At 37.1% G+C, this 19,361-nt stretch overlaps 2 protein-coding genes across 2 annotated transcripts in view; one reads left to right on the top strand and one right to left on the bottom strand.

Annotated features, from left to right (window-relative positions):
- Positions 1-19,361, bottom strand: part of GUCY2C (guanylate cyclase 2C) — a 73,148-nt gene that overhangs the window by 36,776 nt on the left and 17,011 nt on the right. The window contains exons 8-11 of the mRNA XM_021690455.1: positions 17,874-18,009; positions 11,941-12,026; positions 9,488-9,599; positions 305-386 (exon numbers count right to left, since the gene is read on the bottom strand). Of these exons, the coding sequence (XP_021546130.1) occupies positions 305-386; positions 9,488-9,599; positions 11,941-12,026; positions 17,874-18,009 (416 nt within the window). The remainder of the gene's footprint in view (positions 1-304; positions 387-9,487; positions 9,600-11,940; positions 12,027-17,873; positions 18,010-19,361) is intronic.
- On the top strand, positions 8,387-9,151 carry LOC110580825 (28S ribosomal protein S28, mitochondrial-like). The gene has a single exon (XM_044914919.1). It carries the CDS (start codon positions 8,387-8,389, stop codon positions 8,948-8,950), a length of 564 nt encoding a protein of 187 aa, XP_044770854.1. The 3' UTR covers positions 8,951-9,151.

Raw genomic sequence — 19,361 nt, 5'->3', positions numbered from 1 at the left:
CAAGTTCTCACAACAGTTCAGATGAGGATACTGAAGTTAAGTAACCTGTAATAACACACTAAAAACTGCACAACTATTAAGTCACAGAACTGAGATAGATATGAGTTCAGGTGTCTCTAACTGATCCATTCAATACTGTTCTGCCCTCGATGTAGTCTTTGATGCAGAATGCCTTCATGATCTTAGATCTGTCTAGACACCTTCTTGTCGATGTATATTATCATTGATGACATCAGACTTCTCCCTCTCCCCTCCCCCGCTCTTTGGATGATGAGCACAGCGAGACAAAGGGGGTGGTAGGTACCTCAGCACCAGAAGAGCAATGAGCAGGAGCAGAACCACAGCTCCTGTGAGGGTGAAGACTGCAATCAACAGGACTTGAGGGCCTGTGGCAGAAAAGAGTGAAAAATGCATTAGTAAGGATCTTTGAAAAGAGAATAAAATCATTTCAAAGATTCTAGTTATATAATCTCATTTGAAGGAGGGAAAAGGAGAGATCTTTTAAAAAAAATTTTATCTTTTATTAATCCCTTCATTGGTAATATAGGTCCTGTATCTGTGGTCTCTTAGGAAAACTACCTGGAATGTGCCAGGGGAAGTGGTTTAATTTCAGTGGTCCTTATAGACTGCATACTGCGTTTCTATGGGAATCACCAAATATCACAAGAACATAAAATAGTGTCCAGTATGCAAATAATTTTGGTGGGAAACCCACCTGATGTCCTTGAAACCAATATACCTAAGGAGGATTCACAGAGGAAGAAAGTCAACTATTTTTTTAAAAGATTTTATTTATTATTTATTTATTTAAGAGAGAGAAAGAGAGAGAGACCATGCAAGCGGGGGAAAGGAGAAAGACAGTCTCCACTTGCTGAGCGTGGAGCCTGACGTGGGGCTTGATCTCAAAACACTGAATCATGACCTGAGCCAAAATCAAAAGTCGGACGCTTAACCGACTGAGCCACCCAGGGCTCCAGAGTCAACTATTTTTTAATACCAAGCACAATCAGAGGAAAAGCTAGTCATTGTGGAATATTAAATGACAGTATTGCCTGCTGGTCATTCCCAAGTGCTACAAAATCATTGATGGAAGTCAGTGAAGGATGTAAGTGATTTTATTTATTAGAGCACAAGTATGTAGGTGGAGTTGTAAAGATGAAGCAATTTAAGAGACTGACAGAAGGGTAAGTGGAATTCAGGACAATGTGGATCCAACCCAAGGAAGCTTTGAAACAGAAACTGAATATGCAGAGGAACAGGCCTCGACTGAGAAGGACAACAACAATAGTAAAACTGTACAAGAAAGTCACGTTTTGTATATGCCACGATGGATTCTGATTAGAATAGGAAGTTAGTGAGTTCAAGAAGGAAAAATGGAACGGATTCTAAGCAATAGAGTACTATTAGCTTTATATAAATAATAATGATGAAAATGTTACTAATTTTCAACTTATAGAATCAACTTATAGGTAAATGACAGAGGGTTTATATGACTGCCAAATAAATATTATCAGCTATGACAAATTAAAGAAAAATACAGAGAATCTGGGAGGTAGGAAGGAGGTAGTAGGAAGGATAGATAGGTAGTAGGAAGGTAGCAGGAAGGTAACATCTACATCTTACCAAGTTGGGAAGCAAGAAGTTTTTATTTTTATTTTTATTATTTTTTAAGATTTTATTTATTTATTTGAGAGAGAGAGAATGAGTGGAGGGAGAGGGAGAATCAGACTCCCCACTGAGCAGGGAGCCCAACGTGGGGTTCGATCCCAGAATTCCGGGATCATAACCTGAGCCAAAGAAAGATGCTTAAATGACTGAGCCACCCAGGCGCTCCATGAAGTTTTTTATATAGTTGGTAGAACAGTACTAGAAGCTTATGCATATTAATTAAAATTACAAAGGCACCCAATAAATGTATTGACAAAAAGATATAACTAATTTGAGAAAAGGTTAGAAAAAAGTAGGGCTAGTGAAGATGAACTAAATCTTTTATCAATACAAGAAATAAACAGATAACATCCAAAGCTTATGAATCAAGAAATATATGCATATTATTTAGAAATATGCAACAAACTAAAGGCAGAAGTGACTGAGAGACCAGAGCTGACAGAGGAGGGGCCAGGCATACTCACGTTCCATTATGAATATTTTTACTATTGGATTTTAACATCACGTGCACGAATTTTCTTCACTAAAAATGTCTCCATGCTTTCTATAAGGGGTGACTTTGAAGGATTTATGCTTTGCTAACATAGGACTTTACTTCTGCTTATCTTGTTTCCTGCTAAGGGAAATTTTTAACAGTGAAAATGTGAGCTCTGGATTTCTGTTCTCATCAGGGCAGAAACAGATTAGTATCTTGGATTTGGATGGGCATATCTGATGGTGTGAATTCTGTTTATTACTGTGATCATCACTCCTATCACCCCGCCACCATTGCCATTACCACCACTCTCAAAATCGGTATGAGAAATATAATTCACCCATCAACGATTCTACTCATCAGTCTACTGAAATGACACATCCCCTAGACTAGAGCACGAATTGGAGGGACTAGGGGGACCTCTGTCTGCTGGGTCCTCCCCATCTCAACTCCTGTCTACCCCCCACAGCATGAACATCTCACTGCACTAAATATACTTATGATATTTATTTATTTATTTATTAAAGATTTTATTTATATATTTGACAGAAAGAGAGCGAGCACAAGCAGGGGGAGCAGCAGGCAGAGGGAGAGGGAGAAGCAAGCTCCCCGCCGAGCAGGGAGCCCGACGTGGGACTCGATCCCAGGACCCTGGGATCATGACCTGAGCTGAAGGCAGTCGCTTAACCGACTGAGCCACCCAGGCGCCCATACTTATGATATTTAAATATGCTGTATACTATTTAAATATAGAGGTGGTTAATTCAACATACTTTTCAGTTTTGCTTGAGTTATCAAGTCCCAGTATTATATTAGTTCGAAGGTTAAGCTTCTGCTGCCTTCTGGTGGCTGCTGTGGTTATCACAGTCTATTTAATTAGATTCACAGTGATGGTGGAAAGAGTTTATAACCCCAGGTCATATGATATGATAGTTGGAAAGAATCTTGGAATCAGTTAACAAATCTCCTCATCTGAAGAAGGAAGAAACTCACACTTAGAGAAGTAAATTGACTAAAATTAACGCAGTGTGGATAAGTGCTGAGTAGAAACAGATTTATAGTTATCTCATTGTCCCTCCTTTCTTCTTTCATCCCTTCCAAGGTACTTTGTTGGGCAGAAGTGAATAAAGAATAGACCCAAAACCACAATGAGATACCACCTCACACCAGTCAGAATGGCTAAAATTAACAAGTCAGGAAACAACAAATGTTGGCGAGGATGCGGAGAAAGGGGGACCCTCCTACACTGTTGGTGGGAATGCAAGCTGGTGCAGCCACTCTGGAAAACAGTATGAAGGTTCATCAAGAAGTTAAAAATAGAGCTACCCTATAACTCAGCAATTGTACTACTAGGTATTTACCCTAAAGATACAAATGTAGTGATCTGAAGGGGCACCTGCACCCCTACATAGCAGCAATGTCCACAATAGCCAAACTATGGAAAGAGCCAAGGTGTCCATCAATAGATGAATGGATAAAGAAGGTGTGGTATATATATATGATGGAATATTACTCAGCAATCAAAAAGGGTGAAATCTTACCATTTACATCGATGTGGATGGAACTGGAGGGTATTATGCTGAGTGAAATAAGTCAATCAGAGAAAGACAATTGTCATATGGTTTCACTGATATGTGGAATGTAATAAACAGCAGAGAGGATCATTGGGGAAGGGAGGGAAAACTGAATGGGAAGAAATCAGAGAGGGAGACAAACCATGAGAGACTCTTAACTATAGGAAACAAACAAGGTTGTTGGAGGGGAGGTGGTGGGGGATGAGGTAACTGGATGATGGCATTAAAGAGGGCATGTGATGTGATGAGTACTGGGTGTTTTATGCAACTGATGAATCACTGAACTCTACATCTGAAACTAATGATGTAGTATATGTTGGCTAAGTGAATTTAAATAATAAAAAAAAAGAATAGACCATACACTTAAACAGTGTATGGTTTTAAAAAATGTGTAAACATATAAGCATCAAATAAATTCTAAGCTAGAAGTTGGGTGGGATGTAGGCAAGATCAATAGCCTCCTGGGGGGCTAAGGAAAAGCTTAGAAAAAGGAAATTCAAGTTAAATGTTGAAGATGAGTGGCTGCTTACCAGTCGTATGGGGGAGTGATACATTTTAATCAGAGGTAGTAGCATTACTAAGGACAGAGGGGCATGAAGTTGCAAGACCTCCCCCTCCTTTTTTTTTTTTAAGGAAGTAGGTGGAAATTGAGGGAATGGGGAAGGGATTTCAGGTAAGAAGAAAGATAAGGCTGGAGAAGTAGGAAGATCATGGACATTTTGTGCTATAATAAGTCATTTGGACTTTATGGGTAAAGGGGAGCTGCCAACTGAGTGTTAGCAATAGTGTGACAATATGACTGGATCCATGCTTTCATTCTGGTGGCAAAGTTGGTTGGACTGGAGGTGGGCAGGAAGCAGGACTGAAGCAGGAAGTCAGGTGGATGTCATTGTAACCCAGGAGGCAGATGATGTTGGCGTGGATGAGGAACAGGAACACATGTGCGTTGTCCATTGCTGTGTTCCAGGTGCTGAGAACACTGCCTGGCACTAGCAAACCTTTGTAGAATGAATGAAACGACAGTGATGGTGTTATCTCCAGATGAGACATTCTGTTAGTTAGGGGGCAGTGGTGTACCCAGATAAAAGACCAGATGAATATCTGATTTGTATACTATTTGACAGATTGAGTTACTTTATTTATAAAGATTAAAATTAAATGTAGGGACAGTCGAGTAATGAAAAGCTCTGGCTAACTGAATTTTCTGGTTAAATGAGGATGAAGTGAAGTTGCTCAGAATGATACAATGTCCCTGTAATACGAATAATATAACATGAATATTTAATGTGATCTCTTTTAGGTAAATAATGAGAGCTCTCTCAAAAATTACTTTTTGAAGGGTGCCTGGGTGTCTGCCTTCGGCTCAGGTGATCCCAGGGTCCTGAGATTGAGCCCCACTTCGGGCTCCCTGCTCAGTGAGGAGTCTGCTTCTCCCTCTCCCCACCCCTACTTGTGCTCTCTCTCGCTCAAATAAATACATAAAATCATTTAAAAATTGCTTTTTGAGAAGTTGAGCATTTTACAAAGAACAGATCCTTCTACTGAATAAAAAAATACCTACAAACTCTTAAGGAAATATATTAAAAATACAAACTAACATTGTCACTATAATTAAGGGAAAAGAAAAAATAATTGTAATTCAAAAAGTTGCAAAAGAAAGAAGTAGAGAGTTGCAGAAATCCACAAGAAAAGAGATATATTTCAAAAGTAAGTTTGGTTTAAACCTACAAAGCTTGCAGATGGTTCTAGAGATAATTAAAAAGTGTCTGCCTTCAGCTCAGGTCATGATCCCAGGGTCTGCTCCCTGCTCAGTGAGGAGTCTGCTTCTCCCTCTCTCTTCCCCCACTTGTGCTCTCTCTCTCTAGCTCAAATAAATACATAAAATCATTTAAAAATTGCTTAATTAAAAAAAAGCTTGCTAATGAAAAGAAATCAACTTTAAAAAGCAATGATAGCATTGCTTTTCTTTTTCAAGACTGCTTTGGATATTGGGGGTCTTTTGTGGTTCCATACAAATTTTAAGATTGTTTGGTCGAGCTCTGTGGAAAATGCTATTTGTATTTTGATAGGGATTGCATTAAATGTGTAGATTGCTTTGGGTAATATAGAAATTTTAACAATATTTGTTCTTCCAATACGTGAGCATGGAATGTCTTTTCATTTCTTTGTGTCATCTTCAATTTCTTTCAACAGTATTTTATAGTTTTCAGAGTACAGGTCTTTCACCTCTTCGGTTAGGTTTATTCCTAGGTACTTTATTATTTGGGGTAGGATTAAAGACCTAAATATGAGATCTGAAACCACAAAAATCCTTGAAGAGAGCACAGGCAGTAACTTCTTGGACATCAGTCATAGCAACTTCTATCTAGATATGTCTCCTCAGGCAAGGGAAACAAAAGCAAAAATAAACTATTGGGACTACATCTGCACAGCGAAGGAAACAATCAATAAAACTAAAAAGCAATCTCCAGAATGGGAGAAGATATTTGTCAATGACATATCCAATGAAAGGTTAGTATCCAAAATATATTGAGAACTTATAAAACACTGAAAAAACAATCCAATTAAACATGGGCAGAAGACACAAATAGATATTTTTCCATAGAAGACATATAGATGACCAAGAGACACATGAAAAGATGCTGCTCATAATCACTTATCATCAGGGAAATGCAAGCCAAAACTACAGGAGATACCACCTCACACCTGTCAGAATGACTAAAATCAGCAACACAAGAAACAAGCGTTGGCGAGGATGCAGAGAAAGGGGAACACTCACACACTGTTGGTGGGAATGCAAACTGGTGCAGCCACTCTGGAAAACAGTATGGAGGTGCCTCAAAAAGTTAAAAATAGAAATACCCTATGATCCAGCAATCGCACTACTGGGTATTTACCCAAAGAATACAAGAACACTAATTCAAAGGGATACATGCACCCCGATGTTTATAGCAGCATTATTTACAATAGCCAAGATATGGAAGCAGCCCAAGTGTCCATCGACTGAAGAATGGATAAAGATGATGTGATATATATATATATATATATATATTTATATTTATATATATTTATATACATCACATCTTTATATATTTAATGGAATATTATTCAGCCATAAAAAAGAATGAAATCTTGCCATTTGCAATGACATGGATGGAGCTAAAGAATATAATGCTAAGGGAAATAAGTTAGAGAAAAACAAATACCATATGATTTCACTCATACGTGGAATTTAAGAAACAAAATAAACAAGCCAAGGAGAAAAATAAGAGAGAAACAGAGAGAGAGAGAAAGCAAGAAACAAACTCTTAATTATAAAGAACAATCTGACGGTTATCAGAGGGGAGGGAGGTAGGGGGGATGGGTGAAATAGGTGATGGAGAGTAAGGAGGGCACTTGCTGTGATAAGCACAGGGGGATGTATGGAAGTGTTGAATCACCATATTGAACACCTCAAACTAATATAACATTGTATGTTAACTAACTGGAATTAAAATAAAAACTTAAAAAATGATAGCAGTAAATCTGAAATCAGTTCAGGATTGCTTATTGTTTAGAAGAATGGGAACCTCACTTCCCACTTCCCTCTTTGCTTCTTTGCTTTAGTCAACTGCTCATGGCTACTGAATAAAAATACAGGAGTCATTTTTAACCATATTTGACTCATGGAACACAAGAGGACTGAAAACATAGCAAGTGCATCCAACACATTAACACAAGGAAGTGCATCAAACCAGAACTTCTCTCTTTAAGTCATATCGACCTCAGTTTCTGGCTGTAGATCAGGGCTGGGAGAGAAATATTTCTAGTTTATTTTTTAATATTTAAAAGTGGTAAATTAATACAGTCATTATGGAAAATTCTGGAAAATTAGGAAAAGCATAAAATAGCAAATAAATAAATAAATAAATAAATAAATAAATAAATAAAATCTCAACCAACCAAACAAAAAAACCCACTCCTAGGATCCTATTACTCAGAAGCTACCACTGTTAACATTTTAGCATATTTCTTTACAATCTATTTCTAACATTGTTTTACAAAGTTTGAATCTCATTAAATTAAAAAGTTGTTTATTTTCCTGTTAATTTACCTTATAAGTTTTCCTATGTCATTTAAAATTCTTTGTAAATAATTATTTTAATTGGCTTACGATGCTCCATTTATGGATATATCATCATTTGCTAAATCATTTTATTAATGTTGCTTCTACATTTCTTTTTTGCATCTTTGGGCATAAATGCTTGTCCAAATTTAAACTTCTTTCTCTAGAAATAGATTAGTAACATGAAATTACTTACTATTCATTGTCATAAGCCTTGGCTAAGCCAGACTGTCCTGAGACCTTGTTGCCCAGGAGATACCTGGCTGGTCCTGTCCAGGGATGGCCAATGTTATATGGTTGTATGGGAAGTTGCATGGGTGAAGTCCTGGTCATGGTAGGGCTTTCCATGACATGATAGGACCTCATCTTAAGTAGGTGAGTAGCCATCATTATAACCCAAGTATGTGTCCGGTGAGGAAACGGGGGATACTTTTGAAGCCATGCTCACTGATGACTGATGGCTGATGGCATCTTGTGTTCCTTGCTGAAATATGTATACTTTGAGTTTATTGCAGTAAAATGTAATCAGTGGCATTAAGAATACATGTGTCTAGCGGAGCCGTCATGGCGGCGCTGTGTGGGACCCGTGCCGTAATTGCCGAGAGCCATCTCCTGCGAGTGTTTCTCTTCTCTCAGCCCTGTCGAGGCGCAGGCACTGAGAGTAGCTCCGGGAGCGGGAGTTCCGACTCCACAGAGCCTAAAATGGGCCAAGGTGGCTTCGCGAGCGCTTTGGAGCGGCATTCGAAGCTGTGGCGGAAGGCGGAGCTCGGGCAGAAGACAGGCTCTCCAAAAAATGTGGAATCCTTTGCATCTATGCTGAGACATTCTCCTCTTATACAAATGGGACCTGCCAAGGATAAACTAGTCATTGGACGAATCTTCCATATTGTAGAGAATGATCTTTATATAGATTTTGGTGGCAAGTTTCATTGTGTATGTAGAAGACCAGAAGTGGTTGGAGAGAAATACCAAAAGGGAACCAGAGTCCGACTGCGACTATTAGATCTTGAACTTACATCTAGGTTCCTGGGAGCAACTGCAGATACAACTATACTAGAAGCGGATGCAATTCTCTTAGGAGTCCAGGAGAGTAAAGACGCAAAATCAAAAGAGGAACATCGTGAATAAGAAACAAACTTTGTCTAAAACTAATGATGTAATGTATGGGGATAATATAAGAATAAAAAATTAAAAAAAAAAAAAGAAACAAACTTTGCTTAGTGCATTCACTCCTTTTTTGTTGAACCCAGATACTCATCAAGAATGCAATTAGAAAATTGTGAATAAATGATTGAAAGAAGACATAATAAATGAAAGCTATAATTATAAAAAAAAAATAATACATGTGTCTGTGTTCATTTTGCCAGTTGTCAAACCTAATTTTCTATAGGATAATTTTTGTCAGTGGTTAGGTAGGACACATATTAAAAAGAGGTATAGCTACATTAGAATAGGGATATTTTCAGTGTTTAATCAAAATTATAATATCATTCATTAGGCAGGGAAGTAAAGCCCACATTTTACAAACCTGGCAAATCTAATTCAGACAACAAACAAAACAAATGAAAACATAAAAACGCAGGCTAATTGCATAAACCATTGAATGTACTTACCTTACCAGAAAAGCAACTTCACAAAAACAAAATTCATTAAGGGATCTCTTACCCTGGCCTGGGATATCCCTTGGAAGTTTGTGGTTCATCCAGATGAACATGGGGTTCTTAATCTCTGGGGTAGTCTTATTTACATGGGTGTCATACCTCAAGAGAACCGTGTACTGTGTCAGGGCATGAAAAAGAAGAAGGATGAACAGAAAAAGACATTTTAGAATGACTTCTGATGAGATTGTCCTGCCCAATGACATCTGAATTTCATAGTAACAATTCTCAGTGAAACAGGTAATGTTTAGCAGGCAGGAGCTAGCTAGTTGGCATCCATTTATTGGTTCACAGCATGAAAGTAGATTTAAGCTCCAGCTGGGTCAATTATTTTTGTTTCTTTATGACCATAGGGTACTTTATGCTCATACCGGTAACTCCTACCCAACATAGATTCTTCGGGTCTTTAGAGAACCAGTTCAAGTCTCTCATATTACAAAAATGTTAAAATAGAGACCAAAAGAAATTAAATGGTTAGGTCCAAGTCACATGGCAAGTGAAGTACCAATGTTTTCCACAATATTAAGTTGCTATTGAAGATAATATCTTAAGAAAATGCACTACAGCTAAAATCCGTTCATTATCCATTTTGATACATGTCAAGGGGCTCTGAAATAATTCACATTTAAATTCGGTCAATTACATAATTTTCAAATCTCTTCTATCCTTTTGCTCTAATGTGCTGTCTTGTACATGATACTAATTAGGTTTCTAAGATAAAAGTTTTCTTTTTCAAGCAATCTGCTGATAGGATATATTAATATATCCTTATATTACTGCTGCATATAATGATCATCTTTCTAAATTCAACACCATTCCCTCAAAACTTTCTGGACAAAAGTTTTACATCTTTAGAAATATACTTTTAACTTGAAAGCATGATCTATAATTGCATATACTGAGGGTAGTAAATATCCTAATATTAGGAGACAGTACATTGAATCTCTATTGAAACTTCCTCCGGATATAGAATAACTTATTTATATCCCTGTGTTTTGAGAATTAATCCCTGGTTTCCCTATATGTACATATTATACAGCACAACTGATGGCATTAGATTATTGAAAAATTCAACTAGATTTGCCTTTACTGAAAAATTCAGCTAGATTTTCTTTCAGAGAGAATAAGTGCACAGAACATTTTTCATATTGAAGAGCAGTTATGAGGCTGATGTAGGATCTTCCCACATGTATTTGCTTCTCTCCAAGAGCATCATCCCAGTACAAATAACTTAGAGAGGAGTATAGTTCTCTTTATAATTACTATAATAACTGGAGCATTGATGACACTTCAAGGTTTTTATAGTAACTGAAAACTATGGAGTACTTTTCTGAAATGTTGCCCCCAAATTTCTGGTTTAACTTTCTCAGTCTGGGCATCTTTCCTCTAGCTTTCCACATTTTTATTACAGATATATTTTTAGAAAGTGGGTTAATATATACACTAAATATATGACTTAAAGATGTCATAATGATCACATTGGAAAATCACATGAAAAAATGAGAAAGAAAAGAAAAAGAGAACTTTTTCTCTTAGATTCCTAGTTATGTCAGGACAGGACATCTTAAAGAGAGAAACTTTCTACTGACCATTTGGTTGGCAGAACAGTGGCTTTCATAGTTTGTGATAGGCACTACTTTGGGTGACATAAAGACAGGTGATTTGTTTTTTGTTTTGTTTTGTTTTGTTTTAAAGATTTTATTTATTTATTTGACAGAGAGAGACACAGTGAGAGCAGGATCACAAGCAGGGGGAGAGGGAGAGGGAGAAACAGGCTTCCCGCGTAGCAGGGAGCCTGATGCGGGGCTCGATCCCAAGACCCTGGGATCATGACCTGAGCCGAAGGCAGACGCTTAACGACTGAGCCACCCAGGCGCCCCAGGTGATTTGTTTTTAAATTAAATGATGATCAGCCATCAACTATATGCCATATAAGAAGCTAAGCACTGGAGGCATAGAGAAGTAAGACCCACTCCCTTTCTTTAAAGAACCTATATGTAGGTGAGGAGAAAAGAGATACATAACATGAATAAGAGCATGACATTATAGGACTGTTTATATGTGTCAGAAAGATAGCACAATTAATGATTTTCATGAGTTCAGATGGAGAGAATAGAGAATGTTTCATTGAAATTTTTAGCTGTGGAAATGAATAAACAATTCTTAGGGAGAGCACTGTCATCCTCTCGTTAGTATCCCATCAATAGTCTGGTCTTTATATCAATGTATTCTGGGTGGGTATTTTATATATAGCCAATAGAGTGTGGACGTTCTAAATAAGGTATGTGTCAAAATGCTTAAAGAATACAGTCCTAAGTAGGTCATAATTGTGAATCTGAAATAAATAACTTGCAGATTTTAAACACAACTTCTCTAATTCCTTTGCTATCACTCGCCTTGTAGTTATCCTTCCTCACCTAGTCACTTAACCCCAAGTTCCTGATAAGAAGTCAGACATACTTTGTTGGTTTTCACAGAAGTATACAGAAGCACCATAGTGTTGTCAATATCCCCACTGTCGTCCAAAGTCACAGGACCTGCATGCCCTAGGGCAAAATCAGAAAGAGTTGGAGGTCATTTTTGACTTTTTGACTGAAAAACCAGTTAGATCCTTACAGACGGTATAAAATAGGTTCAAATTGCTCTATTTTACTGAAAAATTATCTTAATGAGCTAATCAGAGGGAATATCCATTGGCTCTTGGCCCTGAGATCTCTGATGGATATTTTTAAGAGAGATGCTATTTAGTATTTAGTTAGAAGAGAAAATTTTTGCATTGCAGTTAGGATGAAAATATAATCAGCCAATTGAATCTAATTATTAGTGAAAAGTTTTTGCTAAGAATATGTACTAAACTAGTAAAAATTCCCCATTTACCATGTGATTTATAGGATTATTAGATTCAAATTATTAGAATTCAAATATCTAGTTTTCAACAAAAATATCACAAGGCAGACAAGGAAACAGGAAAGTGTCACCCAATCAAAAGAAAAAAGGAATAAACCAACAGAAATTATCCCTGAAAAAGACCTGATGGTGGATCTAATAGACAAAGGCTTTAAAACAGCTGTCTTAAAGATGCTCAAAGAACTAAAAGAAGAGATAGATAAAGTAAGGAAAATGATGTATGAACAAAAGGGAAATATCAATAAAGAGAGGGAAAACCTAAAAAGGAAACCAAGAGGAAATTCTAGAACTGAAAAATACAATAGCTGAAATGAAAAATTCACTAGGGAGATTCAGAGGCAGATCTGAGCAGGCAGAAGAAAGAATCACTGAACTTGAAGATAGGACAATGGAAATTATCAAGTCTGAGGAACGGAAAAAAAGGTGAAGTGAACAGAGCCTCTGTAACACCATCAAGCAGACCACCATATGCACTATGGAAGTCCCGGAAGAAGAAGAAGAAGAGAGAAAGGGGTAGAGAGAATATCTGAAGAAATAATGGCCAAAAATTCTCAAATTTGATGAAATACATGAATATAAATATCCAAGAAGTTCAACAAACTCCAGTAGGATGAATTCAAAGAGATCCACACTGAGACACATTCTAATCAAACTGCCAAAAGCCAGACATCAAAAAGAATGAAATCTTGCCATTTGCAACAATGTGGATGGAGCTAGAATATTATGCTAAGTGAAATAAGTCAGTCAGAGAAAGAGAAATACCATATGATTTCACTCATATGTGGAATTTAAGAAACAAAACAGATGAACATTGGGGAAGGGAAGGAAAAATAAAATAAGATGAAAACTGAGAAGGGGTCAAACCATAAGAGACTCTTAACTATAGGAAACACACAGGGTTGCTGGAGGGGAGGTGGGTGGAGTGATGGGTAACTGGGTGATGGGCATTAAGGAGGGCATTTGAAGTAACTAGCACTGGGTGTTGTATGCAACTGACGAATCACCGAATTCCACCTCTGAAACTAATAATACACTATATGCTAATTAAATTGAATTTAAGTAAAAAAAAAAAAAGACAGAATTTTGAAAGCAGCAAGAGAGAAGTGATTTGTCACATGTAAAAGATACTCAATAAGATTTTTAGCGGGCTTCTCATTAGAAGTTTTTGAATCCAGAAGGCACTGGCCTGATATACCAAAATGCCAAAAGGAACACTTTCATCCAAGAATTCTTTATCCAGTGAACCTGTCTGTCAAAAGTGAGGGGGAAAGTAAGACATTCCAAGATAAACAAAAGCTGAGTTTGTAACCACCAGAACTTGCCCTGCAAGAAATGCTAAAGGTAGTCCTGTAGGTTGAAGTGAAAGGACACGGGACAATAACTTGAAGCCATATGAAGAAATAAAGATCTCAGTAAAGGCAAATACATGGGCAGTTATAACATCTAACATTAATATAACAATGGTGTGTAATTCCAATTTTTGTTTTCTACATGATTTAAGAGATGAATGTGTTTTTAAAAACTAGTCTAAAAACTAGTATTATTGTAACTTTGGTTTGTAACCTTACATTTTGTTTTTGGCATAATTTAAGAGACTAATGTTTAAAACATCATTAGTTTGTTTTTGGACACACACATATAAAGATGTAATTTTGCATCAATTTGCGTCAATGTCTGAAAGAGGTGTATATGGAAATATTAAAGGAGTACAGTTTTCAGATATTATTGAAGTTAAACTGGTATAAAGTCAAATTAGAATGTAATAACCTTAGGGTGTTAACTATAATATCCATAGTAACTACAAAGAAAATAGTTAAAGAATATAAACAAAAAATAAGACGGGAATTCAAACATTTCACTACAAAATAAATCAACTACACACAAAAGAAGACAATAATGTAGAAAATCAGAGACAAAAAGCTGTAAGACAATAGACAACAAAGAGCAAAATGATAAAAGTAAATCTCCCCTATCAGTAATTATTTTAAATATAAAATAGATTAAATTCTCCAATCAAGGATAGAGATTAGGAGATTGTATTTTAAAAAAAATGATTCTATATGATATCTATAAGAGATCCACTGTAGGTTCAAAAACACAAATAGGTTTAAAGAGAAAGGAGGGAAAAGGATATTCTATGCAAATAGCAACTAAAAGAGAGTGACTGAAAGACAATAGTATATTGCATACACTAATATCAAACAAAAGAGACTTTATTTTTTTTAAGATTTATTTATTTATTTTAGAGAGAGAGTGCGTATGCAAGTGGGGGGAGGGGCAGAGGGAAAGAATCTTCAAGTAGACCACCTGCTGAGCGTGGAGCCTGATGTGAGGCTCGATCTCACAACTCATGAGATCAGGACCTTAGCTGAAATCAAGAGTTGGATGCTTAACCGACTGAGCCACCCAGGCACCTCCAAAATAGATTTTAAATCAAAAAAGTTTACAAGAGACAAAAAAGGACACTATATATTAATAAAAGTTTCAATACAGCAAGAAGATATAACAATTATAAACATTTATGCACCTAATAACAGACTACCAAAATATATGAAGCAAAAATTGATAGAATTGAACAGAGAAATGGACAGTTCTACAATAATAGTTGAAAATTTCAATACTCCTGGTGCCTGGGTGGCTCAGTTCTTACGCATCTGCCTTCGGCTCAGGTCATGACCCCAGGGTCCTGGGATCGAGGCGAGCCCCACATTGGGCTCCCTGCTCCGCAGGAAGCCTGCTTCTCCCTCTCCCACTCCCCCTGCTTGTGTTCCTTCTCTCGCTGTGTCTCTGTCAAAGAAATAAATAAAATCTTAAAATAAAAAAAAGAAAATTTCAATACTCCACTTTCAATAATGGATAGAATAATAAGACAGAAGTAAGGAATAGAGGAATAGATCACAACCTGAGCTGAAACCAAGAGTTGGACACTCAACTGACTACAACACCCAGGCGCCCCTCTACAAATATTTAAAGAATAATTAACACCAATCCTTCTCAAACTTTTCAAAAAAACCTGAAGAGGAGGAAACATTCCCGAATTCATTCTATATGGCCAGAATTACTGATACCAAAGCCAGAAAATGACCCTAAGAAAACTACACATCAATATCCCTAATAAACACTGATATGAAAGTCTTCAACAAAATACTGGCAAACAGAATTTAGCAGCATATTAAAAGAAGTATTCATCATGACCAAGAGAGATTTATTCCTGGAATGCAAGAATAGTTCAACATATAAAAGTTGATAAATATAATATACCACATTAAAAGAATGAAGGAAAAAATGCATGATCTTTTCAATTTGATGAAGAGAAAGCTTTTTACAAAATTCAATATGCTTTCGTGATAAAACACAACAAACTAGGAACAGAAGAAAACTAGCTCAACATAATAAAATCCGTCTATGGATAACCCATAGCAAACATCATACTTAATGGTGAAAGACTAAAAGCTTTTCCTCTAAGATCAGGAACAAGGCAAGGAACTTTTATTAAACATAATACTGGAATACCTAGCCAGAGCACTTAGGCAAGAAAAAAATAAAAGGTATCCAAATTGGAAAGGAAGAAGTAAAATTCACAGCTGATATGATCTTACATGTTGAAAATTCTCAAGATTCCACCAAAAAAGAGGTCAGCAAAGTGGCAGGATACAAAGTCAACACTCAAATATCAGTTGCATTTCTATAGACTAACAATGAACATTCAGAAAAGGATGTTAAGAGTACAATTCCAGTGGTAGTTACAGGTCTCCATTTATGGAATGAATAAGTCATGGGGATAAAAGGTAGAGGAAATAGAATAAACGTATAGTCAAAGGTATAGGGAACATAGTCAATGGTACTGTAATAGGGTTTTATGGTGACAGATGCTAGGTACACTTGTGGTGGGCATAGGATAAAGTACAGACTGTGGAATCACTACGTTATATAGCTGAAACTAAGGTGACATTGTGTGTCAACTATATTTCAATAAGAAGAATACAATTCCATTTATGATAGCATCAAAAAGAATAAAAGATTTGAGAACTGACTTAGCCAAGATGAAAGACTTGTACAAAAAAAACTACAAAGCTTTTCTGCAGGAAATTGGAGAAGATATAAATAAATGGAAACCTCCCATGTTTATGTATTGGGACACTTAACATCATCAAGAAATCTATATTAGCCAAAGCAGTCCACAGATTTAACACAATCTCTGTCAAAAAAATTATTTTTTTTTGCAGAAATAGGAAAAGCCATCTTAAAATTCATATGGAATCTCAAAAAACCCCAAAATAACCAAGACAATCTTGAAAAAGAAGAACAAACTGAAGGACTCACTTCTTAATTTCAAAACTTGCTAAAAAGCTACAGTAATCAAAACAGTATGGTACTGGCATAAAGTCAGATGTATATGCAAATGGAATAAAATAGGATGTCCCGAAATCAACCCTTATATATTTGGTCAGACGATTTTCTCTAAGCCTGACAAGACCATTCACTGGGGGAAAAGAGAGTCTTTAACAAATGGTGCTGGAAAAATTCAATATCCACATAGCGCAAAATGCAATCATGACCTAAATGTAAACCTACAAGTATAAAACTTTTAGAAGAAAACACAGAGCAAAAGCTTTATGATATTGGATTTGGCAGTGATTTCTTGGATATGATACTAAAGGTAGAGGCAACCAGTGAAAAAATAGGCAAATTGGACTTCATGAAGATTTAAAAACTTTGTGCATGAAGACATTATCAGCAGAGTAAAAAGGCAACTCACAAAATAGGAGAAAATATTTGCAAATCATATATCTGATTAGCCAATAATATCCAGACAAAAACCCAAACAATTCAAAAAGGGGCAAAGGCTTGAAGAGACACTTTCTAAAGAACATACACAAATAGCCTATAGCACATGAAAAGGTGCTTGATATTGCTATTCATTAGGGAGAGGCAAATCAAAATTACAGTAAGATACCATACTTCACACTCAGGAACATGTGTTGGGAACCTTGGGATGATATTGTTATGAGAGGTTCTGGTAGTTTGAGGGGTAACACAGGGTCCCAGATCCCTAAAGGATAGAAAGGAGATATGGAAGGACCAAAACCAAACTGCAGAGATTTCTCTTCTTGCTAGTCTCCAAGCACAGTCAGGACATCGCCGCCCCAAATGCCCTGTGATGAGTTTGTTCAAAGTACAAAGTCCAAGCCATGTGCTCTTTCTTTGATATGGAAAGATTCTGAAATCCTAAAGCATAAACTGGGTATGCTCTACCCATAAACTGGGTAGCGATATCCAGATATCGCTAACAGCAACCCTCAAATGTATTCAATGGTATTTGCCTCCAAGTAAGTTTGAAGATATTTAGCTGTGGATCTATCTATGGCCAACCCCCCTCTTTGCTTCCCAAAGTCCATCCACAAAGCCCGAATGTCTTTAGCTTTCTGTAGAAAGTGTTAGTTAAGTTTTGTTGCTGTTGTTGTTTGCTCTTAGGAAACCAGTACCTTCAAAAGTGAGGTTCCTGAAGGCCTGAGCAAATTTGGGGGTGGTAATAGCTTCTCCATTTTCAAGAAATGTCTTCAGTATGTGTCCAAAGAGCAAGATTCCATCCAAGTAGGCAAGAGCAAAGTTATTTTTTGCCTGAATGAGAAAGAAAAATCTTAAAATGAGTTCCAAAAAGAGATTCTGGTCTTGAGCCTGGAGCAAAACATTCTTGGGGTCTGCAGAGTAACTGGAAAGGTAAAGGGATGTTAGGGGAATTGTAGGGATGGTATTAAAGAAGTCTTTTGGAAAATATGTCCTTGAGCCAGGGCTCTTTTATTAGCCTTGTGTCAAAATTCTGCCTTTCTGGGCGCCTGGGTGGCTCAGTTGGTTAAGCAACTGCCTTCGGCTCAGGTCATGATCCTGGAGTCCCGGGATCGAGTCCCACATCAGGTTCCCTGCTCAGCAGGGAGTCTGCTTCTCCCTCTGCCCCTCCCCCCTCTCATGTGCTCTCTCTCATTCTCTCTCTCAAATAAATAAATAAAATCTTTAAAAAAAAAAAATTCTGCCTTTCCTTGGCAATCAATAAACCTGGAACACTACCCTTAGGGAAGTAACTAAAAGCAATTATACTTTCTTCCCATGATGGCGAAATCTATTATTTCAATCAGGAAGAACAGCATGCAGCATTGTCATAATTCTTGTGAGATTTTATATAGAAAAAAATGTTTGCTTGTAGTGTAATGTTTTCACAAAGAGTAAAAGAGAACAACAGTAAAAACAACTCTCTTCCCTTCAGCACCCTGAATAGGGCAGGAAGAGAGTTGATTGGATGATACCATTGAACTTGCTTTGAAGACGGTTCTTGACCGTCTTGCATGGTGGTCTTCACAGAGTTGGGCTGTGGATTAAAAGTCTTATGCCCCCTGAGACCAAGTAAATTCTGTAGCTTGGGCATTTTAGAACGTCCACCTGTGAAGAATCACACTTTTGCCAGAGCCTAGCAGCTGGGTGAGTGATATCTGAATATTACATCCAGAAGTATATTTGCTAGAAATATAAAAAGAAAAAAGAAAACGCCTCTCATTGGTTTCAGTGTCTTTTGCTGAAATCATCATTTCATGAAACCAAAAGAATCCAGTTAAGTCCCAACCCCAAAAGTGGTTACAGCTCCTAATTTTGGCAGGGTTGTAAAACAGAGGGTTTAGAACTGCTAGTCTGGGAAAAAACTGTGATACTCCCCAAAGTACCCAACTTCCCTTATAGCTCTTTGGGCCTGGCTTGCCATCCCAAGGTTGTTCATGGTCTCAGGACTGCTCCTTCCCTCCTCTTCCCAGTCCAAACCTGCTCTCAACTGACTCTGAGGGCAGAATACATCTGATGAATTTAGTCACACTAAGGTGCAGTGACTGACAAAGCCCAAGGTGGTGTTAGGGTCAGGGGTCCCTGCATTATAATAAGGTGGCCAGGATTTAATGTCCAGTTAGAGGTTCTTTTTTCTGGGATAAATG

This window comes from Neomonachus schauinslandi, chromosome 5 (genome assembly GCF_002201575.2).
Source record: "Neomonachus schauinslandi chromosome 5, ASM220157v2, whole genome shotgun sequence".
Lineage (NCBI taxonomy): Eukaryota > Metazoa > Chordata > Mammalia > Carnivora > Phocidae > Neomonachus > Neomonachus schauinslandi.
This window is presented reverse-complemented; position numbering and strand designations above follow the sequence as displayed.